Below are 23,799 nucleotides of genomic sequence, written 5' to 3' on the forward strand. Positions count from 1 at the left end.
TGTGGGAGTTAAAATCTTTGAAACATTTGGCGTAGGGTTCCCCCTATTTTAATTGAACCAGCACTAGGCAAACCAGCCGGGGTGATAGGCACTATAGCAGGGGGGGGGGGAGGAACGCAGTTTGGGTCCCACGGCCATAATGACTAAAAACCCACAGACTGTTAAGCGCTGGGCTGGATTCCCTAGGGAGTGTGGTCCGCTGAAAAATGTAAGCGGGCCACCCCCCTAGGGACACCCAGCCCAGTGCCGATAGCACTAGGGCTCTTCCTACTACCCCTGGGCTGTGAGTAGTAGGGTAATAAATGGGGATTTTGTATGGGGAAAAAAAAAAAAAAAAATTTTTTGATTTGTGGAACTACATGTCCCAGCCAACCATGTTGGCCTAAATAGTGTGTGCATGCTGCTACTTGTCTAACTACAAGCACCAGCGTACCCATGGCACCCAGGGCATGTTTGCACTTGTAGAACCACAAGTGCCAACATGCTCTTACACCTACGGCTGGCTGTGATCTGTAGTTCCACAAAGTAAAATGTTAAATAAAAGCACAACACCCTCATTCCAACCACAAATCTTTATTAAAAAAAATAAAACCCCAAGAAATACAGTAAACACCCTCATGTACACCATAGATTTTTATTGAAAAAAAACCAAAACAAAATACTCACCATTGACGAAATCCTCAATTTTATGATGCTTTACCTACACGCACTCATTTACGCAAAGTCCCAAAAATTATTTGTACCTTCGAAGAAATGTCCGGCTTGCCCACTGTGCCACAAATATTTGTACCTTACAAATGTCCATGCTTGGCCAGTGTTCAAGAAATGTTTGTAAATGGTAAAAAATTTACCTCCTTGTAAAATCTTTTAATCTGCTGTCCGGGGGGGGCATTGTTGCTTGCAGTGCTGGGCCCTTCTTGATTGCAGTGCTGGGCCCTTCTTGATTGCAGTGTGGGGGCCCATTCTCTTGTGCAGTGCTGGGGCCATTCTTGATTGAGTTAATTTGCATTCATTTTTTTATACTAAAATGACTGCCTTAACCACTCCTCATATCAAACTCGCTAGGACCAATAATAGAGTGCGAGGGGGTGGATGCAATATAACAATTGAATTGAGCGGGTTTTTTTTGTTGTTGTTTTTTTTAAACGAGCGCTCAAACAGGAAAAAACGAGCGGCGGTTTTTTTTGTTTTTTTCCGAGCGCGGGATTTTCACCCGTCTCGCTAACAATTGAATATGCCCCTTATATTGGTATAATTATGTCATATAACTGTTATTTTATTGATGTGGTTCAATATACAACTTCAATCATTACTGCATGCTTTTATTAACCTATGAGGAAAAAGCAGGCTCTATATAAGACTGCCCATATTCATTTGAAACATCCTTGTAAAAGTCCTTAATCGGACAAAACGCGTCGGATATTGACTCTACACAGCCACCGTAGCTGTGATCACCTTACCCTGCTTCCGCATTGGATATGCGGCAACACGTTGAAGACACTGCCTTCACGGAGGATTACAAACGGACTAAGTCCCGGGACTTCCGAATAGGGCATTATAGGGTAAGATTCACTTTTTTTTTATCAATTCATCGACAGTGTGTGAAAGTCTTTTACCGCTCCCCGTGGACCAGCACAGATTAGCATTACAACATCACGAGACGAGCTGTAAACACTGTATCTTTTCCTCTCTGTTTTTTCTATTACTGCATTACATCCGGTACATTTCTGCGCCCTCTCCATTTCTTATATATAATTACCGTTCAAGAGGTGCTGCATATTGTAAATGAGAGCACTTTCCCCCTTTTATGTCCTTGATCAGAAATATTTCACCTGAGGGTCACTCAATCCTGAGCAGAAAAAAGGGTGACCTGAGAATTGAGTAAAGACGCCCTGGACTGAGGCCATAACCTGGTTGTCTCTCACATTTCCCACAGACCACGTGTTTCTCCTTTGATGCTACAGATATGCAACAGCCGTGACATTGTGACAAAATGTCTAGAGGTTTACTGATTAGGAACAGCTGAGCCTGATGCAACACCTTGTGCAGCTGTGAGCTCTAAATTTGAAAGAACAGTTTTTTATTGCGGTCCAAAAGACTCTGGAACCCTAAGGATCCTATTAATCCACCTGCACCTAACAGACTAGCGCCTCTTATGACCAAGGTTCAGGTCCCGGTGAACAACTGACTGATTCTGACTAACCACCACGAGAAGGATATATGAGTGGGTTAGAACAGAGTGAAGATCTGTGAGTCTAATAACCTGGGAGCCAGACCTTTTGTGGAGAATTTCCATCTGGAGATGTTGGGAGTGGAGCGTGCCAACGTTACTGTCTAGATCATTGGCACCCTGGTTTCCAGAAGCATCATGCAACTGAGAAGAGAAATTTTTAAGTGTGTCAGGAGCATCCTGGCCCTGCGCTGAAGTGAGAGGGCCCTGTGGGTCACAGCATGGAAAATGAGGCATAAGAAAAATGTGGTGTGGTAGAATGAGTGAGGGCCTGGTTAGGTTCCGAACGCAGTCGTGCACTTCCAGGAACTGGATGGAGATCTGAGAGAGAGATGATGGAGCCTTCAAAAAGAGGTCGTTCAGACAGGGTATTATCGTGCCTTGCCAGGCGAGCAGTAGCCCTGCCCTAACCGCCATTATTCCGGAAACCCTCGAGCCACAGTGCACAGAATGAAGGGCACGGCCCTGAGTCGGAACTGAAGCTTCTGTACAGCCAAAGCGGAAGAGACACCGGTGCCTCCTCTAGAATGGAACATGTAAGAAGACCTGCATGATGTCTATTGAGGCCAGGAAGTCTTTGTTCACTGCTTGCAATGACTGAGATTAGTATCTACAACCGAAACAAGAGAATGCAGGCCTGCCTGTTGAGGGACTGCAAGATTAAATGGGACAGAAGAACCTGTCTAACTGTGGGCCAGGGGGAGCTTGTAATAAATTACCTCAACCTCTGGGAATGTTACCAGGCCTATAGGTTCCTCGACTAACTGCAACTGTGCCTGTAATATATGTTCCTTTGGGAGGCGTGGAGGGACCACACAATTTGGCACCCCGACCCCAGAAAAAAGGAACGAAAGGATTGAAAACGTCCTTGTTGTGTCCCGGTGGAGCCGACAGGAAGAAGGGTACTCTTACCATCGGTGGCCCCTGAATACTGCAGTGTAATTCTGCAGAAGTGAGAGGTTCCGTTTTTGGAACGTCATCCAAGATTCCTCTGGCTAACTGCTCTGACCATAGCTGGATGGCTTTGTGAATGAAGCTATGACCCTATTAGGTCTCAACAAACATCCCTGGCATCACTCAAGCCGAGTGAAGACCAGGTTACACTTCTTGTCAGAGAGAGACCCCTAGAGAATTTTTTTTGTATGGGCGTATGCCCTGCGAAAAGGATAGCAGAACAAGTGAACAGGCGAGCTACAGGTCTGTCAACCCCAAGGGTTCCTTCCCATCTATCTATTTTCTCTGCCGGGAGAGGAAAAAGAGCTGAAGAACTGCACATCCTATTAATTGTTTATTTGGCGTTTGCCAATGGTCAGATAACATGCCCATCCTATGAGGAGATGGTCTCTTAAATAGGGCGGGTGTGGTTGGAACCCCAGACTCACGTTCCGCAAAGGCTAAAATGTGTTTAATGCACTAGCAGAGATTATCCACCCTGTGCGTGGATGTAGAATCCTCTGTAAATCAAGATCCAACTAGTATACTCCACGCTTACCCCTGTGAGATGGTTGGCAACCGTGTCTCTGTCTGTGTGGACTCCGACTGGGATCATGGCATAGCGGCTTCTGTCTTGGCAGATGTGCCTGGCGCGGATATGAACTGTGCGGTCTGAGTGTGTGTAGAGGTGTTAGAAAACGGATGTTCACGTACCTTTGCGGACCCTAACATCACTTTTAGTGAGTTACAGCCAATGATGTTGTCAGTGATATAGGCCAGGCCGGCTTATCCAGCTGCTGAAACTTGAGCGGGAGCACATCATTTAGAGACGTTCGCATCATAAACTTCACAGAGAGCATCCGGGTTAGGCTGTTCGAAAGATAATATAAAAATTACATTTGGCACATGTGTAATGCAGCGCCGACGTACCAGGAGGTCTCTTACCCTGGACGTCCCCTTTCTAGGCATAATGCAATGCTAGGAAAAGCATGACAGGATAAATCTGTATCTCATGCACTTGGAAAATGGATAATGCAGTACAGACATACCAGTGGGTCTCGTACCCCTGGAGGTCCTCTTTTTAGACATAATGCAATGCTATAATAGAATAAATCTGTATATAATTGCTTTTGGCACATGGATAATGCATTATCGACTTACCAGTGGGTTTCTTACCCCTGGAAGGCCCCTTGTTTGACACAAAGCAATGCTAGGAAAAAAAGAATGCAGATAAGGGTACAGAGGCACAAACTAGAGATGACAGCGTTAGAAGAGAGTATACTGCACCAGTATGCTGTGGCAGTGGCTGCCGATCGAGAGCCCATGCTGCTGGAGGTGGGGAAGTTCTGCCTCCCTTCTTCCGCTGTCCTCTCTGCATCGCCGAACAGCCCTATAACCTGTCTGTTAGCAGTAAGCGCTTGGCAGAGTTAATGTGCACAGGCTGCTACGCTATTTTTTTCAGCGTATTTCTTCCTATGGAGTGCGATCGTTGACTATCCCCCATAGATGAAGTGATAACTTTTGTTGCCATGGGGGACAATGCCGGCAAATATGTCGGGACGGAAGGAGAGGCTGTAATAGCTTCACTCACGCCCAACCTACAAACAGCTGCTGTTTTGGCAGGCTGTATGTGTCCTGCAACTGCTCGTTCAAACTAGGGGAGAGCTGCTGGCAAGCTGTGTGAGGCGTGAGTCAGCTCAACAGCTGCTGCCTTCTCCGCAGGGACCAGAGTTAAGGGAGCTTCGTGCTTTACACTCCTCTGGGTCTTGGTTCGATCACTGCGCCGCACCTAAAGAGGGAATAAAAATATTTTTTAAAAAAAAATGAAAAACCTATAACTAAAGGCAGGAGCCTATACCGAAGTGATCTATCTCCTAGTCACTTAGAAAAAACTGAAGTTTGAGCTGGAATGTCTCGCAGTTTCCCCCAATGGTAGGAAACAGAAATATGGATTACCACTCTTATCCAGTAGTCCCACTAGGATATACATGCACTATTTTTGTGGTTCCAGCACGGGAATCAGTATCATCTACCAACTACCTTGGTCCCAAATGGCAAATGACTTTCCCTTACCAGTATTGCAGACCACCAGTCATAGTAACTGCTAGCAATTTCTTGCCTTGATCTGTTAAAACTTTATGACTGGCATACCACTTAATTTCTGTTTGACTGCTCCAGTTTACAGAATTATCTACATCCTTATATGACTGCACCTTGCCTGGTTCCTGGATGAGTAATGTTGAACATGAGTTAATGTTGTATGGAAGGCATGGGAATGTATTTTATAGTGATTTTACAATTTGTTAAATTTTACAAAAAAAGCAATATTGTATGATGTATTTGCATACAGAAATATTTCCTGGAAGCAAATCGTTTGACTTCAGAAATGGGACTTGACTGACCAACAGTTCCAGCATTAGGCTCTTTTTTGCTCTTTTACAGGGTCGCAAAAAGTCAATGGTAGCTGTGGAACCGCGAAACCTTATGCAGGGATCATACCCTGGTTGTTCTGCCTTGGGCTCCACGTTAAAATATATGTATGGTGTTAATGCTTGGAAGAATTGGGTACGGTGGAAAAACTTGCAAGAAGAACCAGAAGACATTAAGTTTGGAGGTAAATTACAGGAGGTATGTGTGTGTGTGTAACATTAAAACTTATCCTCTTGCTCTTCATCTTTCCTATCCATTGCCTTGCTCTCTCATAGTGCGACCTGTAAAGTTGAAAGAAGATATACTATCATGCACCTTTGCAGAACTGAGCTATGGTCTATGTCAGTTTATCCATGAGGTTAGTCGGCCAAATGGAGAGAAATACAATGCAGACAGTATCCTGTACCTGTGCCTTGGAGTTCAACAGGTAACTAACTGTTATTTACTGCTTGCTGTGCATTCCTACATTTATGCATGTGCACATAGATTTTGACATCTATTTGTGGAAAGTGAGGAACAATTTTCAAGTGATGCGACTTTTTTTTTTGTATTTTATTACTTAGGATTGCCTTCCAAATTCTATTATTTGTGTGCAATATACATTCCCAAGAAATGTGCATCATTTATGATTAATACATAGAATAATTTGTATAATGTCAGTTTTTACTGAAGCGTGCACACATTTTGAGCTACACATATATTTTAAGTTGTTTGCGCTCCTAATTACATTTTGCCTCTTTTTCCTTTTCTAGTATCTTTTTGAGAACGGAAGAATAGATAACATTTTTACAGAACCCTACTCCAGATTTATGGTGGAACTTACAAAGCTACTGAAAAACTGGCACCCACCTGTGTTAACCAATGGTAAATCCATAGATAAGTTGCAATACATGAGCAACTGAGGCTACCAGTTTTTAAAACTGTATTCTGCCTGTCAGGGTTGTTTTAGCTGCATTTATAACTCTTTGTTCTAGGTTTCATGTTCTCAAGGATTGAGGAAGAACATCTGTGGGAGTGTAAGCAGCTCGGCGCCTATTCACCTATAATCCTTCTCAACACCCTGCTTTTCTTCACCACCAAATACTTCCAGTTGAAAACTGTGACTGAGCACCAGCAACTCTCCTTTGCCTATGTCATGAGACGTACAAAGACTCTGAAATATAACACCAAGACCACCTACCTGCGTTTTATGCCTCCTTACCAGAAGCCAGAGCTGGAGCATGGTGTGTGTGTTATTGCTGCATAAGTTTGTATAGCTTCCAAATCAGCTTTTGAAGCCTGGGCCTGAAGGGGGTTTCCATTCTCTTTAATGGATATGGTTTTAGTGATCAACTGTGCCGTTTCTTCATTATTTATTATGAATTTAAAATAGCCGTAAAAGGTGGCAGTGCATGCCATTAGTTTTACTACAGTGCCATATAACAAGTTTTGTTTTTGTTAATATTGCAGAGAAGGTAACAGGGGGAAAGCGAAAGAGACTAGATGAGGAGGATGGCCAATTTGTAATGGAGATGGCTGAGAACACAGACAACCCTCTCAGGTGTCCAGTCAGGCTGTATGAATTTTACTTGTCAAAATGGTAAGTACTTTATTTTTAAGGCTTTCTAGAATATGTTCTTGAAATGTTTGGATGGGGTGGTTTAATTTTTTTTTTCTTAATGCTAGTAAAACTAAAAGGTGTCCATACATACTGCAATTGGGATATTTTAGACTTAGTTGGCCTTAAGTCGTAGTGTGTATAGGCACATAAAGACAGCCAATCTTGATCTAATCTGATGGGGAGTAATAGTAACATGTTAATGTAGATTCGTAAGATCTAGCCTTTTGGCTCAAGCACTGAACATTGGATTTTTCAGATGTAGCTATACATGTCTGTACGTGTGTAGTAAAATGACAAAAATCAGGCCGTCCAACTCTCTGGGCAAACAATTTAGGAAACATCAGCTGGTGTATGGCCTACTTAATTGGGTTTTTTCAGTTTGCTTTTATAAGCCAAATGTGGGATGCATAAGCATTAACTGTATCAAGTGTGCTTTGTGCAAAAAAAAATTGCACGATGCCCAGGTTTCTGGTCCACTCCAAGCAGAAGGAAGAGCTTCTTTAATCCTTTACAGCCATAAAGAGTGTAGTGTTTTTGCCTCCCTTCTCGGCAAGACAAGGGTAGGCCCCTTCATCCCTGTGTTCAATTGAAGCTTGCCCCAGGGCTCTCAAACTTTTTGGTTCTCACGAGAGAGGGAATCTACAGGACCATGAGGGAGTCGGCTGCCCATGAGTCACACAACCTTACCTGGAATAGGTACAGGGCACATAAGAGTCTGAATTGATACCCTATCCTAAAAAATAAATTTAAAAAAATTGCAAATTCCTCATCCCAGAGATAGGATTTCATGTTAGTCTAGTACATTTACACCTTGGCTCCTAGCCAGAGGACCAATTGACACTGCCTAACCTACAGAGGGCGTCTTTAATCCCCATTGCATACTGGTAGATCTACAGTTTATTCTAGCCAAAAGCTAAACAGCGATGGGCAACTTTAGTTTGATACATAATAGATATGTTTGTATTTTTCTTTCATCCAGTCTGGGGGACACTGCTTACCATGGGTTGTGGAGGGAGCTTGGGGAGTTTGCACCTAACTAGTTAACTTTTAGTACTGCCGACAGACCCCTCCCCTCTACAATCCCCCAGCCTCTTCCTCTTCCTGTCAGTTTTTTTTAGGTGCCCATGGAGTTGGGCAGTGTTTTAGTACTGTAGGTAATTTTTAACTTTTATTTTATTCTTTTAACTTTTTTTTACAGGTGGCAGAGCTGGAGTGTGTTCTAATATAGAGAACACACTCACAGCAGGGCAGCGCAGGCACTACCCTGTCAGATGAGAGCCAGCGGCTCACACTGACAGGGACAGGATTAGATTGAAGAAATTGGTGCCTGAATTAGGAGTGACAAGCGGTCTCACGGACCGCTGTCACTCCTGGAGCCTCCCCGATAACCGGCGCTGCCACTGCAGGCATAGAGCGCCGGTTATCGGATACTGCATTGACGGCGGCCATCTTGGATTCAGAGGAGAGGAGAAGGGGGCTATACCAGGATCCCCCCTCATACATAGGAGGGGGCATCTGGTATTATCCGCTGCGCAGGCCTCCCCTGGAGAGGTCTCCACTACTCTGCCACATAATACTTTTAATTTTTTATTCAGACACAGAATCGCTGCAAGGGCAGCATTACTGAAGGGGGGGAGCGAACTCATAGAGCTCCCCTCCTTCCAGAGAGAGAGATGGTTTATCCCAGTCTTCTGGCGCCAAGGAGAAGCCCGGGAAGAGAGAACAGATCTGAGGGAGCAAGCACCAGGATACTGCTGTTGGACTTCTCCCCTGTTTGGCCTATGGGCTAAGTATCTGATTTATTTAAACACATATTCTGTATTGCTGTGTACAAGTGGGCTAGTAGGAGTTATATTAGTTCTCCTACTTGCTTAAGTATTATTTCGTGTTTAAAATTTTACAAGTACAACTTTTATATCTAGATTAGTTGATTACTTGTAGTTTACACTTTTCTCTCCACACATTTATATCTCTCTCTCTACTCAGCTAAATTTAACAATTTAAGTCTGTGTGTTTGGTGTGCCTTCCTTTATTAAGAAATGTCAGATAAGGGAAAGGGCCCTATTGCAAAATATTTTACATGTTCTAAATGTAATGTAAAATTACCCTGTGGGCAGAAGGACCCGTTGGGGCTCTGCTCTGTCTGCGAGGCAGGGATCCCCCCTGCACAAGCCCAGCATATTTCAGCCCCACTGACGGAGGAACCGGCCTGGGTGACCTCCCTGTCAGTATGAATGGTACAAGTCAAAAATCCCGGGTCTAAAAACCCGGGTCTTCAACCCGGGATTTATCGAGGGGTAATTCCCGGGTCGGACCCGGGTTGCCTGCACTATGAATGATGCAACCCGGGTTTTTCAACCCGGGTTGCACAGAAAACAAGCTGATTGGCTGTCTGCCTGTCTCTGGAGGATGATGTCAACGGTGGGAGCCCGTGGAAGATTCGAGAAGGAGTTTAGGAGAAATGGTGGATGGTGGAGTGCAGATGAAGCTGAAGCAGAATCGGGGTTTGTTGGAGAAAATTGCTTTTATTTCACTGAAAAAGTGTGTATTAACAGCAATTATGACACACTGGATGGAGTTTTATGGACAAATGTTTAACATCTAATTGTTATCATGTATGTTACGTGTGATCTGGAAACACGCCGTTAGCTTCACATATTACGTGAAAAGCAAATTTCTCTTTCATCCAGTCTGGGGGACACTGCTTACCATGGGTTGTGGAGGGAGCTTGGGGGAGTTGGCACCTAACTAGTTAAGTTTTAGTACTGCCGACAGACCCCTCCCCTCTACAATCCCCATGGACTCTTCAGTTTTTTTTCAGGTGCCCTGGAGTTGGGCAGCGTTTTTTATAGCTAGTGTAATCTTAAAAAATTTTATTTCTTTATTTTACTTTTTATTATCCTTCTTACTGGTGACAGTGCTGGAGTGTGTTCTATGAGAGAGAACACACTCACAGCCAGCAGCGCAGGCATTCTCCTGTCAGATGGGAGCCAGAGGCTCTCACTGACAGGGAAACTTTCTGAAAGGGTGCCTAAACTGAGGCGTGACAAGCGGTCTCATGGACCGCTGCACTCCTCCAGCCTCCCCGATAACCGGCGCTGCCATGACAGGCATAGAGTGCCGGTTATCGGATCTGCAAGTAGTGGCGGCCATCTTGGATTTTGGGCCAGCAGCGCTACGGAGAAGAGGAGGAAGGGGGCTATACCACTGTTCCCCCCTCATGCATAGGAGGAGGGCGTCGGGTATGTCGCTGCGGAGACCTCTGTAAAGGGGTCTCCACTACCTGTCACGCTCCATTTTTTTCTTTTTTCAACGATTGGAGCTATTGAAGGGGGGGGAGCTAATACATAGAGTTCCTTCCACAGAGAGATGGTATATCCCAGTCTTCTGGCGCCAAAGGAAGCCCGGGAAGAGAGATCAGAGCTGAGGGAGCAGACACTGGACAGACTGCCGTGGACTTCTCTCCTTTATGGCCCTGGGCTAAGTATTGCCTTTAAACACACACATTGTTTATTTTCTGTGAAAAAAAAAGTAGGCTGTAAGGTTTACATTATAGTCTCCTGCTTGCCTACAAAACAATTGGTGTTTAATTATTGCAAGTACAACTTTTATTATACAGATTAGTTGTTTCTTGTTATACAATTTGTTTTCTGCATACATATCTCTCTCTATTCTCTCTGTTACACAGCTAGATTAACCCTTTAATCTGTGTGTTTGGTGTGCCTTCCTTTATAAAAAAATGACAGATAAGGGAAAGGGCCCTATTGCAAAATATTTTACTTGCTCAAAATGTCAAGTTAAATTACCGTGTGGGCAGGGGGACCCTAAATTGGCCCTCTGTTCTGCCTGTGATGCAGGGGCTTCCACTGTGCGGACTCAGCCCACAGCCCCTCTGACGGAGGAGCCGGCCTGGGTGGCCTCCCAGACACAGTCGGTTTCCTCCTTAGCTCAGATGGTATTACAATCTAACCAATTGCTATCTAATATGGCTACTTCGGTGGCTTCTAGTAATAGCACTCAGCTGGGCCTCCCTGTTACCACAGGGTCTATTGGAGCGTCCTTACCAGGACCTTCCTCTTCTTTTTCTGACCAAAACACTATCTCCACAGAAGCGACATGGTCCACAGCTTTCCTTAAAGGTTTAAATAAGCTTAACTTGTTGCTTGAGTCCCCAAACATCCCGTACGCTAAAAGGAAGAGACCTAGATCGAATAAACCTATCATGGTCCTTTCAGATTCTGAGGATAAGGGGGCAGTGTATTCCGATTCTGACCAAGTCCAGTCTTCGGAACAGGAGGATAGTTCTAGAAACCAATTTGTTAATGATTTGGTTTTTGCAGTTAGACAAGCGTTAGACCTCCCAGAACCGGAGGATCCTACACCTAGAGACAGAATTCTGTTCAAGAAAGCCAAAAGAAAGGCTTGCCGTTTTCCCCCTTCTAGGGAACTCGTAGATATTGCTGAAGCAGCATGGAAACAACCTGAGAAGAGGTTCTCAGTTCCCAAAAGATTCTCCTCCTTGTACCCCTTACAGGAGGAGGAGGTAATTCGTTGGGAAAGTATCCCAAAAGTAGATGTGCCTATTGCACGTTTAGCAAAACACACCTTACTTCCAGCTCCTGGTTCAGCGTCCCTTCCGGATGCCAATGACCGGAAGGTTGAATCCCAACTGAAGTCTATCTTTGCGGCTGCAGGTTCGTCCTTTCGACCCACATTCGCTTCAGCTTGGGTGGCTAGAGCCATGGAAGTATGGGCAGACCAGCTGGCAGAGGCCTTACAGGGTTCTGAATTACTCCCCTTGACCTTACACTTAAAAGAGGCATCGGGGTACATTTATGAGGCGGCTCAAAATTCAGCGGCTGTCTCCTCCTCTATACAGGCTGCATCCGTTTCAGCTAGAAGAACTCTATGGCTGAAATCCTGGGAAGGAGATGCAGAATCAAAAAAATCTGTTGAAATCATTCCTTTTTCAGCAGCAGGTTTGTTTAGACCGGAATTAGATACCTTAATATCCCAGGCTACGGGGGGCAAGAGTACTTCCGTGCCGGTTTTCCCAGGTAGAAGCAAAAAACCCCGGTTCAGCTCCTTCCGTCAGCCCTTTCGAGGATCCTCCTTGTCCAGAGGACAGTCGTTTAGGGGTAAACAGCCAAATGCCCGAGGCTCCTCCTCTAAAGGAAGATGCTCTTTTTCGGCCAGGCGCCAGGCCTCCAGGACTCAGGAGAAGCCTGCGTCCTGACGACCACTTGGTTCCCCGGGGGGAAACCCCAGTGGCAGGTCGTCTGTCTCTTTTTCTTCAACAGTGGACAGAGTCCTCCCAGGACCCCTGGATTCGAGGCATTATATCAGGGGGATACAGGATAGACCTGCTGGGTCCCAGACCCCATCGGTTCTTCGTAACCCCCCTACCCCGAGATCCATCCAGAAGACAAGCAATACAGGATTGTGTCGCTTCTCTTCTCTCTCAGAAGGTTATCTGCAGGGTTTCAGAATTCCAAAAGACACAGGGTTTTTATTCAAACCTGTTCCTTGTGAAGAAGCCAGACGGCTCCTTCCGACCCATTTTAAACCTAAAGTCACTCAATGTACACCTAAAGGTAGACAGATTTCGGATGGAATCTCTGAGGTCGGTCATAAACGGATTGGAGAAGGATCAATTTATGGCTTCCATAGACATAAAAGATGCATACCTCCACATTCCCATTTGGAAGGGCCATCAGTCCCTCCTCAGATTCACTGTAGGACCCTCCCATTATCAGTTCCGGGCCCTCCCCTTCGGCCTCTCCACAGCACCGAGGGTTTTCACAAAAGTCATGTCTGTTATGGCAGCTCGTCTGCACCTTCTGGGCATTCAGGTAGTGCCTTATCTGGACGACCTGCTCTTCAAGTCCTCCTCAGAGAGTTGTTTGCGTTATCACTTATCCCTTGCCTTGGCGATTCTCAGGAGCCACGGATGGCTCATCAACTTGAAGAAATCTCAGATGGTCCCGTGTCAGCTCATGGTTTTCTTGGGCCTCATCATGGACACCAGCCAACAAAAGGTGTTCCTGCCTGTCGAAAAGGCCACCTCAATTCAGAGTATAACCTCCCAGGTCTTGTCCTCTCCCAGACCCTCAATCCATTTGTGCATGCGGTTGCTGGGAAAGATGGTGGCCTCCATTCGATACCATTCTCTTTGCTCGAGCCCGCTCTCGCTGTTTTCAGTGGGATCTGTTAACAAAGTGGTCAGGATCCCACCTACGTCTGGACCTACAGAAGATCTCTCTATCCCCGAGGTCCAGGGAATCCCTCCAGTGGTGGCTGATTCAGGATCACTTAACAGTGGGCAGATCCTTCTCTCCGGGGGCGTGGGTCAAAGCAACGACAGACGCCAGCCTGAAAGGTTTTGGGGACGGTAATCCTTCACCTCCGGCTTCAAGGCCTTTGGTCGGTTCAGGAATCATCCCTATCCATAAATGTGTTGGAACTGAAGGCTATTCTCCTAGCCCTCAAAGGAGGACAATCCCTCCTCCAGGGCCACCCTGTCAGAATTCAATCCGGCAATGCCACGGCTGTAGCATATGTCAACAGACAGGGAGGAACCAGGAGTGCAGCAGCAATGAAAATTACAGCCCAGATTTTGTCTTGGGCAGAACTTCATGTTCCGGCAATATCGGCTGTATTCATTCCAGGAATACGCAACTGGGAAGCAGACTATCTCAGTCGCAACCAGATGATGCCAGGGGAGTGGTCTCTGCATCCGGAAGTGTTTCAGTCCCTGGTTCAGAGGTGGGGCCTTCCGGACATAAATCTCATGGCCTCCAGACACAACAGGAAGGTTCCCAGGTTTTGCGCAAGGTCAAGAGACCCCTTAGCCGTGGCAATAGACGTCATGACCATGCCATGGGAGTTCAGGATGGGGTACCTATTTCCTCCTATCTCCATGCTTCCTCGCATCCTCAGACAGGTCAGGCAGGGGGGTCTACCAGTAATTCTAGTAGCTCCCTCATGGCCGCGCCGAGTCTGGTACGCGGAAATAATCTCCATGGCAGAAGGACCAGGGTTCCGTCTTCCATCTCGAGACGACCTTCTCCTTCAGGGTCCATTCGTACACCAGAATTTACCTCAGCTCAGTTTAACGGCATGGCTGTTGAAGCCAGCCTCTGGAGAGCTAGAGGTTTCTCTCCAGATGTGGTGAACACCCTCATGCGAGCCAGAAAACCAGTTTCAGCTCGCATCTATCACAGGATTTGGAGAGCTTATATTAGATGGTGCGAAAGTAGGACTTGCCACTCATCCTCCTTTCACCTCACTCGCTTGTTAGCGTTCCTTCAGGATGGCCTGGAGGCAGGTCTCAGGTTAGGTTCCCTAAAGGTCCAGGTATCGGCACTTTCGTTTTTTTTCCATAAGAAATTAGCCGACTTACCGGATATCAGGACTTTTCTCCAGGGAGTACTGCATATTCAGCCTCCCTATGTTCCGCCGACAGCACCATGGGATCTCAATCTGGTACTGGAATTGCTTAAAGGGCCTCCTTTTGAGCCCTTGCGTGTGTCAGAATTAAAGTGGTTGACCTGGAAGGTCCTCTTTTAGCTATCGCTTCTGCTCGAAGAGTTTCGGAATTAGGAGCCTTGTCCTGTCGGGAACCATATTTGGTTTTCCACGAGGACAGAGCGGTCCTAAGAACCCTTCCTTCCTTCGTTCCGAAGGTAGTTTCGGCTTTTCACCTTAACCAAGACATTGTAGTCCCGGCCTTTTCATCCTCTTCCCAATCTGATCTCCAGACTATGGAAAAGTTGGATGTGGTTAGGGCTCTGCGCATCTATGTAAAAAGAACTTCACAAATTAGACGTACAGATTCTTTGTTTGTCCTCTATGATGCTAATAAGAGAGGCTGGCCAGCCTCAAAACAGTCCATTGCTAGATGGATTACGGCAACGATTAGACATGCTTACATAAAGGCTAACCGTCCTGTGCCAGAGAGACTTGCGGCCCATTCCACCAGATCGGTAGGGGCGTCGTTGGCAGCGAGAAATGGGGCTTCTGTGGACCAGCTTTGCAGAGCAGCCACCTGGTCCTCTGTCCACACGTTTACAAAATTTTACCAATTTAATGTATTTGCATCTAAGGATGCAGATTTCGCTCGTAATGCTTTGCGAGCGGGATTTTCAGAGTAGTCCCACCCTTAAGGGGCTGCTTTAGAACGTCCCCATGGTAAGCAGTGTCCCCCAGACTGGATGAAAGAGAAAAGAGGATTTATGTACTTACGTTACATCAGTTTCTCTGATTCCGTCTGGGGGACACTGCGATCCCTCCCTTCTTCTGTTCTTCTGTGTGCTCTTGTTTGACTGGCCTTACTCCTAGGGCTTTTTAATAAACTGAAGAGTCCAGGGGGATTGTAGAGGGGAGGGGTCTGTCGGCAGTACTAAAACTTAACTAGTTAGGTGCCAACTCCCCCAAGCTCCCTCCACAACCCATGGTAAGCAGTGTCCCCCAGACGGAATCAGAGAAACGGATTTAACGTAAGTACATAAATCCTCTTTTGCACTTACTGTTTGGGCACATTTGTGTCTTCTGTTTACTACTTGTGTTTATATTTATTTATTTTTCTACATGCAAGTAAGCACTTTTGTATTGTCATTTTATATTTTTGTGAAGAGACATATGAGGAAATATGTACAAAACAAAATACAATATGTGAAATAAACTTTTTTTTTTTTTTACTTTTACATTTGTGTGGTACATTCGAACAAGTGAGGTCAAATTGGCAGTAAGGGTGGTCCTAATAAGTTCAGCAGAGGTATTGGTGCGCTCTCCTTCAAAAGTACTGGAGTCCACTGACAGCACTGGCATTTCAGATTCCTGCACATTCCACTCAGGTAGAAATTGCTCTTTTTGTATTTCGCAAATGTTATGTAAAATACAGCAAGCGGCAACCATGTGGGGCACAAGCTTGGTGTCAATGTCAATGCGCTTCAATAGACAGCGCCAACGTCCTTTCAAGCGCCCAAAAGCATTTTCCACCACCATCCGAGCTGAGCTGAGGGTATGTGTAAACCGGATCTGTTCCTGAGACAGGTGATGTTGCTGAGTGAACCCCTTCATCAGCCAGCGCCTCAAAGGGTAAGCAGCATCCCCAATGATGTGTACCGGTATCTCCACACCATCAACAAACGTAGATTTCTGTAAATAAAAACATGCAGTTTCACGTCACCATGTTAAAAATATTGGTCACATAACGCAGTACACTTGGTACTATATGGTGAAAATGCATTTTGCAAGTGGTACATCGATATATAAAAAAGGCCAGTAAATACATACAATATTGATAGCAAACAATAGTATATAAGCTTCAATTACAAAAACATCATACAACATTACACCTATATTTACCTCTCTAGGGAACAGCCAGCCATCTTGTCTTTCCTCAGCAATTTGGTAAAGGTCTGAATTTGCTAGAACTCTGGCGTCATGGGAACGTCCAGGCCAGCCGATGAAAACATCTGTGAAACTGACATAAAAAAATACATATAGCAATGTTTTACAATACGCATTACACATGGCACAGTCACATAAAAAAAAACATAAAAAATGCTTACCAAAATTGTGGTCAACCACAGCCTGCAGAATGATGGAATGCCAGCCTTTGCGGTTGTAGTAATCCGCATGGTTGTCTGTGGGGGCAATGATGGGGATGTGTGTCCCGTCTATGGCTCCAGCACACTGTGGAAACCCACGCTTCAGGAATCCTGCAATTGTATCATCCAGGCGCTGACCTTGCGGTAAGGAGATGAAGCGATGATACAGGGCTTCCAGCAATGCCGTGGTGACTTCATGCACTAGAGTGCACACCGTGGATATCCCCACTCCAAACAAGCAGGAGATTGTCCGGTATTCTCCAGGGATAGCATTACCACCACAACACAATAGAAAGGCGCCTACATGGTGGAATAGGTTTCCCAAAGTTAGTGGCCTTCCTGGAAAGTGCTGGGGTAATAAGGTCCAGCACATAGTTAAATGTCCCACGTGACATTCTGAAGTGTTGCATCCACTGCTGTTCCTCAAACGCTTCCACAGTAGACCAGAAAGTTTCTCCGTGGCTACGCTCTCTGGCACGCATGGTTCGGTTACTGAATCTCAAAATTGAGTCAATGCTGGCTCTGAGAAAAGCTCTCCTCCTGCGCATATACAGACACCGAGTTTTCTTCTGTTGTGCCATAAACTTCGCCTTCCTCCTCCTGAACTGGGACTGTGCAAGAGTGCACAGTGTCAGCAGCTGCAGCAAACTCTCATTTGCTGCATAAAACAGCAAAAACACACTAGTAAACATGAACTCTGGGCTACACAAAAGTGAGTCGTCGGCCATGATGAAAAGTAATGTGGTTAACAATCACCACCCACTTTTGCATCATCTTTATGCGTCAAAAAACCAGTCACCTTTCAATGACATCACCTTTTTTCAGGCAATGAAAAGTGCTCTGGTGATGACTCCCACAAATTGCCAGGGCACAGACTTGTGCAGAATGAATGGGATCAACCCGGGAAATTCCCGGGTCCGAGGTGCAGTATGAATGGTGTTTCTGAGCTGGGACGCTCCGAGCCCCGGCAAAAACCCGGCTTGAAAAACCCGGGATGTTGCCGGGGCGGCAGTATGAAGTCGGTATTACTTGAATCCCCAAACATTCCGCCTGCTAAAAGAAGGAGGCCTAGATCTGATAATACCCTTATGGTCCTTTCAGACTCTGAGGAGTTTTCAGAGGAAGAGGGGGAAATTAATTCTGATCCTGACCAGGTTCAACCTTTGGAACAGGAAGAAAGCTCTAAAAGCCAATTTATTAATGATTTAGTTTTAGCAGTGAGACAAGCGTTGGACCTCCCAGAACCGGAGGATACTACTCCTAGAGACAGAAGTCTATTTAAGAAGGCCAAAAGAAAGGCTATCCGTTTTCCCCCTTCCGTAGAGCTTAAGGATATTGTAGAAGGAGCCTGGAAACAGCCTGATAAGAGGTTCTCTGTTCCCAAAAGGTTCTCTTCTCTGTATCCATTGCAGGAGGAAGATGTGGTTCGCTGGGAGAGTATTCCAAAAGTGGATATTTCAATAGCCCGATTGGCCAAGCACACTTTACTTCCAGCTCCAGGTTCTGCATCTCTGCAGGATGTCAATGACCGCAGAGTGGAATCCCAGCTAAAATCTATATTTGCGGCTGCGGGTTCTTCCTTTAGGCCCACATTTGCTTCAGCTTGGGTGGCTAGAGCCATGGAAGCATGAGCAGACCAGCTGGCAGAGGCCTTGCAGGACTCTGATTTACTTCCCCTGGCTTTGCATTTGAAGGAGGCATCGGGGTACCTTTATGAGGCGGCCCAGAACTCAGCGTCTGTATCCTCTTCTATTCAGGCTGCATATATTTCAGCAAGAAGAACGTTATGGCTGAAATACTGGGAAGGAGATGCAGAATCAAAAAAGTCAGTAGAAACCATTCCTTTTTCAGCAGCAGGTTTGTTCGGCCCGGAATTGGATACCCTGATCTCACAGGCAACAGGGGGCAAAAGCACTTCCTTGCCGGTATTCCCTAGCGGGATCCGAAATCCTCAGGTCAGCTCCTTTCGTCAGCCCTTTCGGAGGACCTCCTTACCTAGAGGACAGTCCTTTAGAGGCAGACAGCCAAATTCTTGAGGCTCCTCTGCCAGGGGGAGATCCTCGTTTGCAGCTTGGCGCCAGGCCTCCAAGACCCAGGAGAAGCCTGCGTCCTGACGACCACTCTGTTCCGGAGGCGGCACCAGTGGGGGGATGTCTGTATATCAGAGGAGTACAGGATAGACCTGCTGGGCCCGGTCCCACATCGTTTCTTCCTAACTCCGCTAACCCGAGATCCATCAAGAAGGCAGGCAATACAGGATTGTGTCGCCTCTCTTCTTTCTCAAAGAGTTATCTGCAGGGTCCCAGATTACCAGAAAGGACAGGGGTTTTATTCAAACCTGTTTCTGGTCGAGAAGCCGGACGGCTCCTTTCGTCCCATCCTAAACTTAAAGGGTCTCAATGTGCACTTAAGGGAGGACGAATTTCGGATGGAATCCCTAAGGTCGGTGATAAACGGCTTAGACAAGGATCAGTTTATGGCGTCTATAGACATAAAAGACGCATACCTCCACATTCCCATTTGGATCCACCATCAGTCTCTCTTAAGATTCTCGGTGGGATCCTTCCACTATCCGTTTCGGGCTCTCCTCTTCGGCCTCTCAACAGCACCGAGGGTTTTCACGAAGATCATGTCAGTTATGGCAGCATGTCTTCACCTTCAGGGAGTTCAGGTTGTGCCTTATTTGGACGACCTGCTCATCAAATCCTCCACAGAGAATTGCTTACGTCATCACTTATCCCTCACCTTGGCGGTTCTCAAGGGCCATGGATGGCTAATAAATTTAAAGAAATCCCAAATGGTTCCGTCTCAACGCATGGTTTTCCTAGGGCTTATTATGGATACCAGCCAGCAAAGGGTGTTCCTACCTGTCGAGAAGATCAGTTTAATTCAGAGTATAACAACTCAGGTCTTTTCTTCTCCCAACCCCTCAATGCACTTGTGCATGTGGCTGCTGGGAAAGATGGTGGCCTCCTTCGAGACCATCCCCTTCGGTCGAGCCCATTCTCGTTGTTTTCAGTGGGATCTATTGACGAAATGGTCAGGATCCCACCTACGTTTGGATCTCCAGAGGATCTCTCTATCCCCAAGGGCGAGAAAATCGCTTCAGTGGTGGCTGATTCAGGATCACATGACAGTGGGCAGGTCCTTCGCTCCATGGCCATGGATCATAGCCACGACGGATGCCAGCCTGAAAGGTTGGGGGGCGGTAATTCTGCACCTCCGGCTCCAGGGACATTCTTCGGTTCAGGAATCGGCCCTATCAATAAACGTGCTGGAGTTGAAGGCTATTCTTTTGGCCCTCCGGGGGGTCCAGGCCCTCCTTCAAGGCCACCCTGTCAGTTCAGTTCGACAATGCCACGGCCGTGGCATATGTCAACAGGCAAGGAGGAACCAGGAGTGCAGCGGCAATGAATATTGCAGCTCAAATTTTGGTTTGGGCAGAACAATTTGTTCCAGCAATATCAGCAGTTTTTATTACAGGAATAAAGAATTGGGAGGCCGACTACCTAAGTCGACACCAGATGATGCCGGGGGAGTGGTCACTCCATCCGGAAGTTTTCCAGTCTCTGGTTCAGAGGTGGGGTCTTCCGGACATTGATCTCATGGCCTCCAGACACAACAGAAAGGTTCCCAGGTTTTGCGCAAGGGCAAGAGACCCCTTAGCGGTGGCAGTGGACGTTATGACAATGTCATGGGTGTTCAGGTTGGGATACCTGTTTCCTCCGATTCCCATGCTTCCTCACGTACTCAGACTAGTAAGGCAGGGCGGTCTGCCAGTAATTCTAATAGCTCTCTCATGGCCGCGCCGAGTCTGGTACGCGGACATAATCTCTATGGCGGAAGGAAAAGGTTTTCGTCTTCCGTCTGCAAGGTCCCGTCCATCACCAGAATTTACCTCAGCTCAGTTTAATGGCATGGCTGTTGAAGCCAGCCTCTGGAGGGCTAGAGGTTTTTCCTCCAGCGTAGTGAATACTATGATGCGAGCCAGAAAGCCAGTTTCAGCTCGCATCTATCACCGTATTTGGAGAGCCTACATCAGATGGTGCGAAAATAAGACATGTCACTCGTCCTCTTTTCGCCTCCCTCGCTTGTTGGTTTTCCTTCAGGATGGATTGGAAGCAGGGCTTCGGTTAGGTTCTTTAAAAAGTTCAGGTTTCGCCTCTGTCAGTATTTTTTCACCTGAAATTAGCGGATTTACCAGATATTAGGACTTTCCTCCAGGGAGTCTTGCATATTCAGCCTCCCTATGTTCCGCCCACAGCACCATGGGATCTCAACCTGGTACAGGATATGCTTAAGGGGCCTCCTTTTGAGCCATTACTTGAAGCAGATTTGAAGTGGTTGACCTGGAAGGTCCTCTTCCTTTTGGCTATTGCACCTGCACGTAGGGTTTCGGAATTAGGAGCTCTGTCTTGTCGGGAACCATATCTGGTTTTCCACAAGGACAGTGCGGTGTTAAGAACCCTCCCTTCCTTCGTTCCAAAAGTAGTTTCGGCTTTCCATCTGAACCAGGAAATTGTAGTACCAGTCTTCTCATCTACTTTCCATTCGGATCAACAGTCTATGGAAAAGTTAGATGTGGTTAGGGCTCTCCGCATTTATGTCAAGAGAACTTCTCAGATTAGACGTACTGATTCTCTGTTTGTTCTTTATGATGCTAGTAAGAGAGGTTGGCCAGCCTCAAAACAGTCCATTACAAGATGGATTACGGCAACCATTCAGCAAGCTTACATAAAGGCTAACCGTCCGGTGCCAGAGAGACTTACGGCCCATTCCACCAGATCGGTAGTGGCGTCGTGGGCAGCGAGAAATGGGGCTTCTGCAGACCAGCTCTGCAGGACAGCCACCTGGTCCTCTGTCCACACCTTTACAAAATTTTACCAGTTTAATGTATTTGCATCTGTGGATGCAAATTTCGCTCATAATGGGGATTTTCAGAGTAGTCCCACCCTTAGGGGGCTGCTTCAGAACGTCCCCATGGTAAGCAGTGTCCCCCAGACTGGATGAAAGAGAAAAGAGGATTTATGTACTTGTGTTAAATCAGTTTCTCTAATTCCGTCTGGGGAACACTGCGATCCCTCCCTTCTGCTTTTCTTCTGTGTGCTTTTGGTTGATTGGCCTTTTCTCCTTGGGGCTTTTTAATTAACTGACAGGAAGAGGAAGAGGCAGGGGGATTGTAGAGGGGAGGGGTCTGTCGGCAGTACTAAAAGTTAACTAGTTAGGTGCCAACTACCCAAGCTCCCTCCACAACCCATGGTAAGCAGTGTCCCCCAGACGGAATCAGAGAAATGGATTTAATGTAAGTACATAAATCCTCTTTTCATCATAACAAATGGAACAGTACATTTACAGGAGATGATTGATTTATCCATTTACCACGAGTGGATTTTAGCAGGGGTACATGCATCTATTGTATAATAATCACTTCATGGCCTCACCCTTCAATTTAAAGTGTGGTACATGTCTAAAGGGATTGTTTACATCCAGTGAAACCTATTTTCACTCACATGTTTTACCTTAATAATCATAATCAACGTCTGTTTATATAGCATCAGTATATTCCATAGCTTGTTACAAGTGGGAACAAACACCGTAATAAAACAATTCTAGGTGTGACTGAGAGGTAAGAGGCCCCTGCTCGCAAACTTACAATGCATAGACCAATTAACATAGGTAATGTTCAGCAACTTTGCCAAATTCCATTTACATTTATGGATTTTGCTAAATTTTAGATAATATGTTAATCCAATTTAGAGCTAAATTATTTCTGAAAGGTAGACTTTTTGTTGAATATTAGGTAAACATCTTTCATTTATGGACACCTTTCTAAGACTTACTGTTATTTCATAACATATTTTCCCCTTCCACGGTAGGCACAGATAGTGGGTTATGTTTAAACCCTAAGAGGTTGGAGTCTAGAAAAAGCAAGGATTGACTGCTCCCTATAACTCTGCTTCCTCACCTGCTGCTTCCTTCAATCTTTTTCTAGTGCCCTGCATAGTAGAAAGGCACACTTTCTACCTTTTATTTATTCATTGTACTGCTATGGGGTTTTTTCTAACACATTTATCTTCAGCCTTAACCTGGGTACACACTACAAAAACTTTAGACCAATTTGTTGTCTCTAACGATTGTATAAACGACTAAAGTCCCAATCAGCCTGCCGATTCAGGTGTATACACTATACCCAATTACCTTCAGATCTCTGCTCTTCTTCTGTCATAACCATCAGCTACAAGTGACAGCTGCCCTGGGTGTCAGTGGGTAAATGCTCAAAGAACTTTGTAAGATTCAGAAGCCAAGATGTTAATTTCCACACTGCTACATAAGATAAGTGTTTCAGCAAAGGTTGACTGCAGGTCAGACACCAGCTCCGTACTTATATTTGTTTTAATATTTGTTTTAACCGCTGATACTGATAATCATGCTGGCACCTGTGACTTATCACCAGACTGTGTCAAGAGTATAATTTATGCGCTGCAGTAACTTCTCCTAATGCGCTATACACTTCGTTTGTGCTCAGATCTCCTGCTCTGAATACGCTGCTGCCCTATTTAGTCATTCCTGACAGTTCTCACTACCTCCTGGAGCTCGGTTAACCAATTCATTGCTGGCCTAAGTTACCTAAAGTTACCTTTGAGGGAGCTGAACAGAACGGCATGTGATGGACACAGTGACAGGCTGCATACTTGTTAGGATAGATATGCGGTGGAAAGGCTGCACAGAAACAGTGACATGCTGCTATCTCTCTCTCTGGGCAGACAGTGATTGGAACGACAAAAATCAAACAGTACGACCAACCAGATGAAGCGATTATCGGCAGTTTGGGACGACTTTGGATCATCGGGTAAGTATACACACTCAGATATCTGGCCAATCAGTCATATATCGTTTGATTGGCCCGATAATCTGCTGAAAACAGTGTAGTGTGTACCCAGCTTTAGCTGTGGGTTAGGAGACCATTGACCGCCTATGGTGAGGATGGGTGT

General features: G+C 45.9%; 1 protein-coding gene and 1 long non-coding RNA gene across 2 annotated transcripts in view; one reads left to right on the forward strand and one right to left on the reverse strand.

Moving 5' to 3' along the window:
• Positions 1-23,799, forward strand: part of ZMYM4 (zinc finger MYM-type containing 4) — a 142,370-nt gene that overhangs the window by 114,181 nt on the left and 4,390 nt on the right. The window contains 5 exon segments of the mRNA XM_075195488.1: positions 5,606-5,787; positions 5,789-6,020; positions 6,346-6,457; positions 6,568-6,816; positions 7,043-7,172. Coding sequence (XP_075051589.1) covers positions 5,606-5,787; positions 5,789-6,020; positions 6,346-6,457; positions 6,568-6,816; positions 7,043-7,172 — 905 coding nt within the window.
• LOC142138653 (uncharacterized) lies at positions 15,866-16,758 on the reverse strand. The gene is made up of 2 exons (XR_012688075.1): positions 16,563-16,758; positions 15,866-16,352 (listed from the first exon to the last, which is right to left on the reverse strand). It is a non-coding gene; the product is annotated as an uncharacterized LOC142138653 (long non-coding RNA).

This window comes from Mixophyes fleayi, chromosome 2 (assembly GCF_038048845.1).
Source record: "Mixophyes fleayi isolate aMixFle1 chromosome 2, aMixFle1.hap1, whole genome shotgun sequence".
Classification (NCBI taxonomy): domain Eukaryota; kingdom Metazoa; phylum Chordata; class Amphibia; order Anura; family Limnodynastidae; genus Mixophyes; species Mixophyes fleayi.